Source organism: Diorhabda carinulata, chromosome X (genome assembly GCF_026250575.1).
Source record: "Diorhabda carinulata isolate Delta chromosome X, icDioCari1.1, whole genome shotgun sequence".
Taxonomy (NCBI): domain Eukaryota; kingdom Metazoa; phylum Arthropoda; class Insecta; order Coleoptera; family Chrysomelidae; genus Diorhabda; species Diorhabda carinulata.
In genome coordinates this window covers 52,192,251-52,206,672 of record NC_079472.1, presented here as the reverse complement: position 1 = coordinate 52,206,672, position 14,422 = coordinate 52,192,251, and the positions used below count along the sequence as shown (strand labels likewise).

Here is a 14,422-nt window from a genome sequence, read left to right as displayed (position 1 = left end):
TCCATGTATCCACTGACGTGTCCGCCCTTTGGTATTCTTTTTAGTTATTCCAAGTACTATATCTTGACAAATTGTCAGGCATATTATCGATCGTTTAGTTATCAGGAAAAATTGACCACTTTCACTCCTCAGAACTACCCCTTGTATCCACTAGGGTGTCAGCCGGCTTCGGAATTAACTAACGACAGTGATGGTGAAACTCCATATTACCGATTTTTGTGAAATTCCGGCTCTAGTTCTTCTACTATAAGGTGGCAACCATCTTAGAAATCGTAAGATATGCACACGCGTGTCATTTGTTACTTTAGTGGTATTACAATATTATTATTTGAAAGCTTCAAAAAAATCGAAATTTTTGTGAAATTCAGTATTTGAACTCTACTTTAACATTTATAAAATGTCCTATATCCATTTTTTCGGGACATTCTGTATGATATTAAAGTGATATAATTATAAAGAAGATAAAAACTAGCCAATAATCTAGCTACTATATACTACTGGTATATATTGAAAATCGGTTTCTCAATAAGTTCATTGTACTGACCTTGAGTGCAATAAGAAAAGTACATAAAAACAATTAATTGTAGTATAAAATCGAAAACAATTTAGAAATATATAAATGCAACAGTCGTTTGTAGTCAAATAATCAATATTATTTCGAATAAACTTTTCCAGTTCAATTGCACTCTAAGTTTAACTACAATAAACAAGATTTGATTTAATTTATCGATTAAAATGTGTACATATGTATCTCTTATTTATGTAAAATAGATGAAGACAATATTTTTCTACCAAACCGTTCGTAAACAGACAATATTGGAGACTAATTTTATCAGCAAAAAGTACATAATTTTCTTACACTATAAAATTTCATACACATTACAGATTTGTTCCAACCTGCTAGTTTGGACCGTTCTTGGAACGGTAATTATTCTTCTCGTGTCGTCTTTTTATTGAAAGTTGTCGACCACGTTTTTAAATGCGTCTCTGACTCTCGCAACATGAAACAATTCTCCGACACTGAGATTTGTCCACTCTCTTATGTTTCGGAGCCAGGATTTCTTCTTCCTGTCGATGCCTTTCATTCTCTCTATTCTGTCCTGTTCTATAGCAGTAGTTATTTGTCTTTGCTTAAGATGTGTCCTATGTAAGATGTTTTTTTATCTTAATAATTGTCAACAGCTTTCTTTTGCGACCAATACGTCTTAGTACTTTGTCGTTGGTGATTCTGTCAGTCCAGGGTATCTTTAGCGTCTATAGAGCCATTTCTCAAATGCCTCAAGTTTTTTGATCATTTGAGCTTTCAAGGTTCAAGTTTTCGCATTATTTACAGCAGTAATGACCACACATAAAATTCCACGAATCCTATTCTGATGTGGAGGTTAAGATTTCTGTTTACAAACATTGAGGAGTACTTGACAAATGCCTTTCGAGCCATTTCAATTCTGATCTTGATTTCTTTGTCTGGATTCATTCGAGCGTTTATGACTGAACCAAGATACTTAAATTTTTGCACCTATTCTATTTGTTTTCCATTCAGTGTGAGAATAGGGTTAATATTAATATTTTGGTTTTCACTTATAAACATGAATTTAGTTTTATCAATATTTATAGTGAGTCCTACATTTTCACATTCTCGGTTGATTTTTTCTAATAGGATTTGAAGATCTTCTTAGCTTTGAGTCATTATAGCAGTATCATCGACGAATTTTGAGGTGTTCCTCCGAAGTTTACCCCCTCATGTCTCTCCTCCAGCACTTTCTGAAATACAACTAATACAACAAATACATCTGTGGTTTTATCAATCTCTTCTAATCTTGATTAAAATGTTCAAAATATTAATAAACATATATTTTATTAGGAAAATCAACATTAAACTTCTGTATTGTGATAAAATTTTCGCTAGTAGAAAAAATATTGTATGCAATTCGTGTATAAACGCCTTTTTTTCGACGAATTTGTCTATTGTGAATATATGAGTTGCAGGCGAATGCGACAATTGGCTACCTTACACACCTGTTACATAAGTAACTATTTTATGTTCAAACAGATTTCTATTTTGATTCTATTTTTATTCTGATAATCATGATGTAGGTGATCGATTGATTAATATAAATACGCAATTGTTCATAAAATCATATTTTCATAAAGACCACATCAGAAATGTAAAATTTTTCTTAAAAAAATCTAATTTTAAATCAGAAGGGACCTAAAATAAAAACGATTTAGAAACATAAATAATGATAACTTGATATAAATAGACCAAAAACTTATGTTCAATGGGTATGGTGACATGGAATGTGATGTTGGTCATGGTAACATCGAGAAATAACGTATTACCTTGAGATTAAATTTGACCCTGACTGAAATAAAACATTTTCACTCAATTAAATCCAAGTCTTTATTATTTTCTTCAAAATAGGCTCCCATCGAACCAATACAAGCATACCAAAGCTTAATCCAATTTTTCATACATTTATTGTAATCCTCGGTTGTGATGGCCTTCAGTACCTTGGGCGAAGAGAGTCACAGAGAGCCAAATCTTACACACGTTTCGTGTTTGACCAAAAAATCAGTCACAATTGTGCTGGCGTGTAATCGAAGTGAAAAATAAATTGTCTGTCTACAAATCTGGAAGAATTTTTTCAGATAAACGCCTCAAAATGGCCTAGTACTATTTCTTATTGACCGTTTGACCCTCTGGAACGAATGCATGTTCATGTCATATTCATAAGCCCGCGTCTTCTCACAAGAAATGATGCCTTTGATTAATGTAGGGTCGTCAGCTATATTGTGAAGCATCTTCTTTGCTTATCGACGATGCTTTTGCACAAGATTCGGGTGTTGTTGAGTCGATCCATAAGAGATGTTGACAGCCGCTATCTCTCGAATGTCGATAAGACGATTTTAAAGCACCATTCGCATGAGGTTTCTAAGACTTTACATACTTCACTGAGTTCTTTATACCACTTCAAGACTTGCCCGCACTTATGCATATTTTCAACGTTTCCGTAGCCGTAGTTCTATTGAAAACACAAATTTCACGCAAACTTTACATTAACAATAAAAAGGTTGTAGGCTGTATATCAATTTAAGAAAAAAGCTTAAGACTATAGGTATGACAGAAAACGGCAACTGCATATTGCGCGAGCTAGTCATGGAAACAGCAGAGCATCTACTCTGCGAATGTCCTGCCGATGTATTCAAATTGTTAAGTACCTCGAAGGAGTATAACTAACATCTTAGGAAATGGGACAAAAATCCAGTAAAATAGCCTACTTTGGGAGGAGCATACGCGTATTTTGAAAGCAAATGTAGAGGCAAAATTCTTGTAGAGCAGAGTAGCTGGGAAGCCAAAACGTCTCATTCACCAAACTATGATCTATGAAAATGTTACCGATTCAATTTGAATACCCAAGTGCCGTTAAAATTTGATCAGATTATGTATAATACCCTAACCCAATAAGACAAGTCAAATAAATACATTCGAGCAAGCAGAATAGATAATGAGTTTATTTGTAGAAAAAAAGTGGAGTTGAAATCTTGCTAACCAATGATGGTTGATATGATGATTATAAAATAATAAAATCTGTAGTTAAACGTGGTTTCAATAATTCGATAACCGTACTCGAACAAACGCCAGAATATTAAGACATCTATCTGTTTACTGACCGCCCTTAAATACTGAAAAATTGTATTGTATGAAAGGTTATAATTATCTATGGTCACATCTATACAAAATAAAGTACGTAATTTGATACCTTAATGGAACTCAATTGTTCAAGGGACACCCGGAATCAATCATCTATGATGTGGGTCCCCATTAAGATCATGTACCATAAATTTCAATGAATACAATAAACCTTGGAATTTAATAGCTAAATTTATTTATTCTTCACAGTTACATTAATATAAAACATATAAAACAGAAATTTGGTAATCCGTGAGGATACGTCAATGGAGGCTAAAAATAAGGAACATTATTATATCCTTCAACTGAATGTGACTAACAGATCCCAATGGTTCTCACTGGGGGGAGAATTAAATTACACACAAGAGGTTGTACGTTTGTTTGGATTACATTTTTGCAATGTTTTTAAATTTAAATAAATTTTAATGGGAAATTATTATGTCAAAATAGAGCATAACACGTTAGTTTATACAGACATTTCAAATTGCTGTCCACTACAAGTTATCCCAGATTATGGAAATTATTTTGGGGGTAAATATGATGGTGACAAATTTTCAAACCAGATGTGATAAGGTATGCGTATATATTCCTTGCAGAAATTGTAATTATAACAGGAATCGTCGCCAGGAAGGATCAGAGTGATGAAGAAAAAAAAAAGCTCTACTCCAGATGTTCACACTAAACTTTTTCTACGAGTATTAAATTTCATAGAAATTAAATTTTTTTTCTTTATTGTTAAGGAGAATATGGAAAGGAGATACTTCATGTTTATCACTACTTTTTGTGAATGCTTAAGTTGGCGTTTGAATTTCATTTGAATATATCTTACCTCAATAGCGTAATGTAGTGCTCTAGCTGCAGGATGCAGTGAAAGATTTCCAAATGGTACTATTTTGGGTTTCTGCCAGCCTCCCAATTTTTCGTAATAGTTTATTTTCAGCATATGGTCACTAAAGAAATGCCCAAATTTTAATTCACTAACATCAGGTTTTGGTCGAAGTTTTCCCGGATCGGCGAGTTTTGTAGTGAGATCACTAGCCTGCAATAAAGTGTAAAACATTGTTATGATTTTTTAGCTGTATAAGAATACTGAGATAATATTAAAAAAAATTGAGCCTCACAATTCATGACATACTGTTTTTTATCTATAGTGGTTTTATATTTGAACTATTTTCCATACCAATTTGAAAGTTCCATTTATTTAACCAACTTCAACACATTTCTCGTTTCTATATAAGAAAATAAAAAAAGAAATCTTTCACTAGTTTTGGGAGTGTTTTGTCCAAACTGACCTATCCCTGAGAATTTTTGATGTAAAGTTGTGGCTCTCTAGCTAAGCAGACATAGAAACAAGTCCCAAACCCAGCATCATCATCTTGAGACAAGCAGTCAACTACTCTTATTGATATACTTTAAATAGAGTGGTACGAAGATTCAAGAGAACATAGCTAGGAGGATAACTAAGGACCTACTCTAACATCCAGATGAGTGAACTGACGTAATACATCGGAGAAAACAATGCCAAATATTTAAGGCCAAAATAACATCTAAACCACGCACAGCAGTGAGAAAACGAAGAAGAAGGATCTCAAAAAGCGTCGAAAGATACAAAGAAGAAAGAAAGACTGAATTGAGCCTGATACCGAAAAAACTAGTATATTTGATAAGTATCAAGATATTTCGTTAAATCATACTTTCTCCAGCTTTTTTTTCTTCGCGCAACTGTGTGGCATCGTTCACGTCAATATTTTCATATTAATTCTATTCAGTTACGGTTTGTTAAGAATGGTTTGGAATAGTCGCGATGCTTCTGCTGATGATTTTCCATACTTCCGATCTCTCATTTCTATATTGTGAATTGTAAAGTGTCAATGGTACTTGAGTACAAGAGGCAGGTAAGTATTCGAAAACAGAAAAGGGGCAAATTTACATTTTAATGCTTGGTTAGGTTACGTTAGAAACTAGAAAATTTTATCGGTATGAATTAGTAAATTTTTGAAAATATTAGTTTATATATATCTATCTGACAGTTGTATACTTCAATTTACTTAACTCAAATGAAATATTTTTATATCTAATTCACTTTTTTGGTTTTCAAATGGCACCCTAAAATCTGGCCAAGTTTACATGTACAAATATTGCATCTCAAATTTATTTGGTCGAGTTTATCACAATAAAAGGTCATCTAACTGCTATCTGGCCGAATTTACTACCTCCCGAACGCACATACGACGCGAACCTAACCTCAAAAAAGTCTTTCCAATCCTGGCCATACAGAGAAGTTATTCCTATATCAGGGCCATCTCTAAAGAAAACCATATCCCTCATAAAATAACTCTTATCTACAATATGTTATATAAAAAGTGTCCACCGATTATTTAATAAGTAGCAAGTATCGTGTTGTTCAATCATTTGATTAAAACTAAGTAGATTTTGCTCACTGGATTTGTACTTAAGTTTTAGTGTTAATCTCTCGTGTATGTGGTTCCAAAAAGTAGCATAAAATGTCAAATTTATATAAACAATTAGTTTTTATAATCTCGCTTTAATGCACAAAGGTATGTATGTAGATAAAACAAATTGAAAAGTTACAAAAATATATAAAAAACAATTTACCTTGAATGTTATTTCCGAATCAGTTTCATAACGTTCATTTGCAATATCATCTATTTGAGGAGCTTCTTTAACTTGCAAGGAACAGGATCTAACAGTTTGTTTTAATTTATGTTGATGCTTTAGTATCCATCTGTAGACGCTCTACAATTAAAATAGATAATGAAAGAATATCATGAATGAACGAAAAATGTTTTTGATATAATAATAATGTTACGAACAAGTCCACGATATGGGCCGGTCCTGTCCGGTTATAATAGAACTCTAAAATTTGGCACAAACGTTGGAGGTTTGTTTTTATATATGTTTTTATCATAGCAGTCGATTTTTTTACATTGTTTTTTTTAACAAATACCTAGAAAGATCTTTTTATTCATATGTTTTGTTTGTTTATTGGAGGAACGCCCGGTAAGAAGGGCGAATTAGTATAAAGACTCAAAGTGGCACTGGTAAGTGACGAATTGGATCCAAAAACTCATTCCTTCAAAGACAAGTCTTTCACCTTAATCTGGTTAATTTCTGGAATGAAGAATGATATTTCTACTAAAATGAACGAGAAGATTTCGACCACGAAGAGCGATATTCCTGCGGATATTTTATCACTGAAAACTGACATTCCAGCTGACGTCGAAAATAAAATTTTATCCCCGAATATAGAGAATAAAATAACAATGATGGACGAGAAAACCAAGGAGCCAGAAAGCAATTGCAAATTCGAGAACAAAAGATATTCTAATAATGGATTAAACAAATGAAATCCTGCAATCCACAAGCACAATTCAAGACTGAAGATAATGGCAGTTTTACCCGAGTCAAAGCCCCAACGTTTGGACCAATTACGTTGAATAATTTGAGGCAGTCATTAGAGTGGATAAATGGTCCGATGAAGAAAAGGCAGAGAGCTTAACTATTGCACTACAAGGAGACGCCTTAGATATACTCCAGACGATACCTCTTGAAAAAACTGACGACTTCAACGGCTGAAGAAGAGGCTGGACATGCGATATAGTCACGAACATCTAGAATACTTGTAAAAATCGCAGCTGAAAAAGGCAGAAGCTAGAAAAATCTTTAAGAGTACGAGGTAGACATTGCCCGACTTCAGCCCCAAGGAACATGACAAAATGTTTGGGTATCTAGGCATTTATTGATGGCCTGCGAGACCATGATATGAAGACGCTTCGGTTAACCTATCTTAAAACCTTAGTAGTTGCCCTGAATGCTTCTCTTGAATATGACGCAGTTGAAAGTTATGGTTAACAAGAAGCCAAGAAAGGGCAAATGTCGGAATTTTAGTAAGCCAGGGCATGTACTCATATCCTGCAAGCAGCCCGGGACTTCCGCAAAAACATAGGGAAAACTGAAACGGGTCGCCTACAAGGAGGCAGCTCCGACCCAGGATTGTAGCCTTGCCTTTTATTTCTGTGGTCATCGAAAAGTCAATACCTTGACTGGGCGGGCGTACCCAACAGACAGCGCCCAGAACAATAAAGTCAAATTTGAGGAAGCCCTAGTTTCGAGAACTACAGTGTCAACGATGAATGGTCACCCACAACGATCAAAGAAGATCAGAAAAATAATCCTTACCTGAAAATATTTCGGCAATGAAAAAAAGAAAATTGGTGACATACCTAGCAAGAAGTAGCACCGGCACTAAAGGTAATGAGATTTCCTTGTCCTGGGAGAGGGCCTTTTAAAGAGAATCCTTGAGAACGATAATGGTATAATGGTCCCGAAAAGAGGAGATAGCTAGTCATTCCAAGAACGAACGAGAGTAGCCAGGGTACTGAAGAAGTTACACGACTGTCCATCGGGAGGTCATATAGGAGTGGAAAATTTCAAGAGCCATGTGCTCCAGGAAATATGTGACCAGCTAATGATAAAGAAGAACAGAACAACCGCATTATATCCACAATCAGATGAAATGGTCGAGAGATCGAATAGGACCATTGGCAGTTATCTGTCCCAAGAAGTATCAAATCAAATCTTCAAGTTGCCAGTGACAGAATTAAAAAACGATACGACACGGAAGCCTCAGGCGGCAGTTTTAAAGATGATGAAGTATGGCTGCACAACTAGACGAGGAGAAAGGAATTTTCTCCAAAATTACAAAAGTCCTGGGAAGGTCTATCATCTTTAATCAAAAAGGAAGAAATGATGTCATTCATCTATTGCATGAGCAAGATTTCCATTGGAAAACCGAAAGTAGTCCACCAAAATCGACTAGCGCCGTTCGAAGAAGACCATGAGCAAAGCTAGATATGGAGTCACTTCAGAACAACAACAGGATTTGTTTTGTTTGTTTGATCAATAAGAAAAACTTGAGGACAGACCCCAGCCCCCGGCAAGAAACTGAGAATCAAACACATCTTCTACCTGGTAATCAAAAATGAATTTGAAGATCGATCCTCCACCTGCTATTTGTGGGAAATGCTTCAAAGCCTCCGCGAACATGCGTTGGATGTGATATTCCATGATACCGGGGTTCACATATTAATTTGGCAGTTATCAACCTCGTCATCGGTAAAGACGGTGTCCTGCTATTTTTATATGACGTGTAAAGAAAAGGAATGGGTCCAGTTGCCTATTTAAACATCCAGTCCCCGTTATACATGAGTTCCAGGAGGAGCTTCCATCTAAGAAGGACTTAATGTTTTGAACAAGTCCAGTATATGGTCCGTGAAGCCGATCCGGTGATAATAAAACTCTAAAATTTGGCGAAAGAGGAATTCCTTTGAGGTTTGTTTACAAAGTAGACGATTTGTTTACATTGTTTATTTTCAACTAATTTCTAGGAAGGTCTTTTTATTTATTTGTTTTGTTTGTTTATTTTCTAGAATATTTGAGGAATTCGTTTTGGATATAAAAACGAGTTTGTTTAGCGGAGTCAGTTAGTTTATAATTAAAAGTCATAATGAACGGAACGACACACAAATGTATAAGTTAGTTAAGTCTAGTGTAAGTGTTTAAATAAATCAAATAAGTTTATAACTTCAAGGCACCTATAGAAAAAAATTATGAGTAAATAAGAAAACCAATACAATAATAATACATTATAATGTGACATCTGTTTCTGGACAGGCATATTTCATACAAAAGCTCTTAGCAAACCAACTAAATTTTTAAACTAATATAAAGTAAGTGCCATCCTATATGGCAAATAGTGATCATTTAGTTTGCAGTCTTCTCGTCATGCAATAAACCAGATCTTGACCCTTGTTCTATCCCAAAAATTGGTAATTTAAAGAATGCAAGAAAGTCTGAAGCCGATTTTAAGCAAAAGAAGTAAACACCAGATTTACACATTTTAATTAGAAAAACTATATAGTTACATAACAAAAACAATATGTAAGCATACCTTAACCGAAATGGAAAAAATACTTCGACAATTGGTTCCAACGCATGAAATAGTGTGTCGATCTTAATTGAGAATATTTTAAAAACGATAAAGCCATATCCAATTATAAATATTTGTTTCTATTTGTTTATCTCGAAACTTAAGTAGCTACCCTGGTATGTATGTGTAAATATTTAAAAATATATTATTACTTGAAGTTAAACGTCATATATTCTTTTTCTGCAACTTTTTATGTTGCTCTTCAAAGAAAATATGTTCCGAACTATGCATACTGAATACACTGCCACTGCATCAACACTCACAATTACACCTTCGTAAGTGTTGATGTAGTGGTAGTGTAAACAGTGTTTTTAGTATGAATATTATGGTTCCAAACTTAACCAAACGAAGCATATTTTATACATATTTATCGAATATCATATGGTAAAGAAGGTAGTTAGTAGATTACTGACACCCACCAAAGATTCCTACAGGTGGTGCTTAATATTTGATACACGAAATAGAAAAGATAAGATGACATGCAACTACATATTTTCGAAATCAGAAGAAAAAAAGCACCATATTTAACTGTGCCAAATATAAAGCACAACAGCAACTTCGGCAGAAATAAAAGAATCGTTGAAAATTTCGAAAAGATTGATAATTTGCTATAAGTGGAGATAAAAAATACTGTATACGATTCATACAAACAAAATGTTGTTCCTACTATTGGAGAACTTCGGAAGGAATATATAGATAACAATTACTCTGAATCAATGTTTAGAGTTATCCAATAACATATATTATGGAAGAATTTGCAAGAACCACAGGACACATAGTGCTGATTATTATAATATATTCTCGAATATATAAAACGTGATTTGAACGCATCAACCGCTTTTTCAGGTATAGAAAAACGTTGACCTCGCAATTTATTTTTTTTTCTGCGGGAATAAGAAGAAATCATTGGGTGATGGATGACCCATCAATTTCATGTTCAAAAACGTTTTTGTTTGAACTGATGGGGAGAGCTCACATTGTCGGGGTGGAGATGATTCGTCTTCTGCGATTGGTTTCCCTGATTTTTTCAGACATATTTGGTAAGCAAATGCTGGTACTATCCGAGAAAACAGACGACCATTTGCTTCGAAGTGATTTGCGCGCGAACAACTTTTGTTGGATTTGGCTCGAGCTCAGAGACCCATACAGTCGATTTTTGTTTATTTTCTCGTTCATATGCAAAGATCCATGATTCGTCACATGTCACGATCTTATAGACGTCTTTTGAAGCTCCGCTATCGAATTTTTTCAGCATTTATTCGCACCAATCAACACGAGCTTTTTTTGAGCGAAACTATGCGATATCCAACGACGACAAATATTTTTGACAGGCTAATGTTCATATAATATTGAATGTATGCGAGTGGAACTAATGCCTAAGTATGTCTCAACCTCATGGTATGTCACATGAGGATCTTACAATATCAGTTTACCCTCAGCATCGAAATGGATTTAATTCTATTTTCTGACCAAGATTAATTTCAAATATCCGGAGTACGTTCGCCTTTAGAAATGTCAAACTTTATGATGACAATGTCAAATTTGACATATTCACATCAGTGCTATATCTCAAAACTTAAGTAGCAACCGTCGTATAAATATACAACAGAGTGAGAGTCTCTATAAGTTGTAAAATAAAGTAACGAAACGTATTTGGGATTAAGGAACTCTATTTACTTATAGCTTTATTTGAATAAAGAAATAAGCGTTATTTCATTTGAATACAATCGCACAAGTTCATAAAAATTGTTTTAGAAAATCCGGAAATTGGATTAAAATATGCATTCCCTGAACTTGAACTAAGTTATACAAGGATTTATTGAGTACGGAAACATAAACTGTTATAAGCCATATACATTATCACCAGTAGATCTCAAAGAAGTCAGTAGTATTGAAATGCGCTACTAATAGTTTTGTGGTCTTCTTCTTCTTTTCATATCATTGAAGGTTGGCGACCACGTTTTTAAATGCGTCTCTGTCCCTCGCAACATGAAACAATTCTCCGACGCTGAAATTTGTACAGTCTCTTATGTTACGGAACCAGGATTTCTTCTTCCTGTCGATGCCTTCCATTCTCTCTACTCTGCCCTGTTATGTAACAGTAGGTATTTGTCTTTGCGTAAGATGTGTCCTATGTAAGATGTTTTTCTCATCTTAACAATTGTCAACAGCTTTCTTTTGCGACCAATGCGTGTTAATACTTAGTACTTTGTGGTCTAGCAGTTGTTTATTTCAAAATGACAGTGGAGTGAGTCCGTTTTTGTTGTTGTTTTACTCTATGCTCAGTTTTCTATACTATCTTTAAGACAATTTTGAGTGCATTTGTAAATAGTTTTCATTAAAAGTGTGTGATAATGCTGTTTGAACAGTGAAAGTCATGGATTTTATTATTAAACATTGTTATAAACAATACTCGGATTGGAGGATAATGGAGTGTTTTGGTGAGTTTTATATTAACTGTCAAAAAAATCGAAGAAAATTTGGCAGATAATTTCATTTAGACAATGGTAGATGAAACAACGGATGCTCGTGGCTTGTATATATGCTCCTTGATAGCAGGCATTCTTGACCTCAACTAACTTCTAACACCCCATTTAATATCGTGCATAATTTTAGAAAAAACCAATCATGAAACAGTTTCTGTTTCTGTTTCATGAAACAGATAAAAACGGGGCAACATTTGGTATATTATATTATGGTATATTACCCAAAATTGGCCTAGGTGTTTTGTGCGGCTCATTCATTAAAACGAGCTGCAGAAAAAATTCGAGAAGTGTTCCTTGAAGTAAATAAACTGATCCAAATTTTCCTAAAATCTCCTTATATCCAGTGCTAATATTAAAGCATAATGGATTACCCACTTCCGCCTGAATTTGTGATCAAATGCACAATCAATTATCAAATTAAGAATCATAATAGTGAGTTCGACAATTGGCTTTTATTAGATCCCATTTAGAAGGTTTGCCGGTTACTATGAAGAAAATCTTTCTCTCTCTGTCCAAATAAAAATCGTTGAGGATGTTGGAAAATTGTTGTGAGCAATTAAAAGCGGAAAAGGGATCTTTATCTATGGAAAACCTCAAATTATTAAATAAAAACACTGGATACCAACTATTAAAATATTTTAATGACTGCCTGAATGGTGATTCAGCCACAAACGAAAGAAGTTCCAAATTGCTGAGTTGCTACAAAATTGCCCTGTGTAGAGTACAAAGATCATTATCCCAATTGACTTAATTATTAATTTTAATTCAGACTATCAAAAGTATACAATTCATTGATTAAAAAGATCATTATCCTACAAAAATGTATAACATAAAACAAATATTGTGAACATAATTTATCCCAATTTATTCTGCGTATTAATTTTTTTTCCAAAATATCCATTTTTTTGTTCACAAAAATAATAAAACGCACGATTTTCAAGCATAAAAAATTTTCAATACACAAAATTCCGAGCATTAGTTACAACTTATTTAACTAGCAAGGAAATACTGGAGTTTTAGATCTATTTCAATAAGTTTCAGGTAAAGTATAGGTTTAATAATATTAAATAAATAAATAAACATGCGAAGATACTCCAGGAGAAGTATAAATAAAGAGATGGACACCTTGAGTACTTCTTATTATTTTTGTTGTAGGTAGTGCATTTAATTGGAAAACTGAAAAACTTTGTAACTGGAAAAATAGATTTCAGATTCTTACGAATAGGTTGATAATGATATTGAAGATCCTTATAGGCCAAACAATTTTATAAACCAAACGTTACCTCATGATCAATGTCAGTGATGCTTTAAACAACACTGCCATGCACTTTTTGCATATTCATATAGTTTAGAATCGATTGATATGGAAAAAAAAAACGTTAGAAAATGAGCCTCTCAACAATAGAATAAGAAAAACTGGAAATCCTGATCCACACAACCAGAATCAAACAAACATTTGGGCCAGCAATATGTTACCAAGCAGACTGTCGTAATTGGATATAAGTCATTGTCTTAATCTGACGAGTGACGCTACTGGTATGGAAGACATTGCATCTCGTGCATTAAAATAATGAACTTAATGAATATAGTGTACCTACTTTTTATCAGTTTTTTATATAAAATAGAAATAATTCTGTTATTTTAAGTCATTCTAACTTCTACGTACAGACTTGGGAAGAAAGTGGCATAAAATAGCTTAGGCCCATTGGTATGCATGACTACAGTATAAATTTCAAAAATATAACTTCTATATGAGATGGATGATTATGTTTGAGAAAAAATCGTTTATAAATTTTTGTATTTATTTACTAAATTTTCAAACAATACTTTATGATAACCATTAAAAATGACAATTTAATCAGTCGCAAAAACATCTCAGTATTTTCGCAAAATTCGAGAGTTCAGTGACCCTTAAAGTCAGTTTCTTGCAATGCCACACTGAACTAAATTTTTAACATTTTTCGAGGTGAAGTGTTGAATGAATGCAAATACATTCTATAGAGTCTTTTATCTGCCTTTGTTGTAGTATTTAGAGGTGGTTAGATTAGGTTTAGTTTGAAAAATAATAAAATTTTACTCTAATACGACTAGTAGAGCTTCATAATCAGTTCGGTTCGACAACTTTTTTTAAATCTTTATAATATACTTAAACACGAAATTTCATGAAAATAGTAGTTTTGTGGGTTACATCAAATTTTTTTAACGAAAGTTCTCCATTTTCTTCTGTTTTAGCTA

At 33.6% G+C, this 14,422-nt stretch overlaps 1 protein-coding gene across 1 annotated transcript in view; it reads right to left on the bottom strand.

The window, feature by feature from the left end:
* LOC130901163 (branched-chain-amino-acid aminotransferase, cytosolic) overlaps nt 1-14,422 on the bottom strand; it is a 45,498-nt gene that overhangs the window by 17,636 nt on the left and 13,440 nt on the right. The window contains exons 2-3 of the mRNA XM_057812301.1: nt 6,308-6,448; nt 4,521-4,730 (exon numbers count right to left, since the gene is read on the bottom strand). Of these exons, the coding sequence (XP_057668284.1) occupies nt 4,521-4,730; nt 6,308-6,448 (351 nt within the window). The remainder of the gene's footprint in view (nt 1-4,520; nt 4,731-6,307; nt 6,449-14,422) is intronic.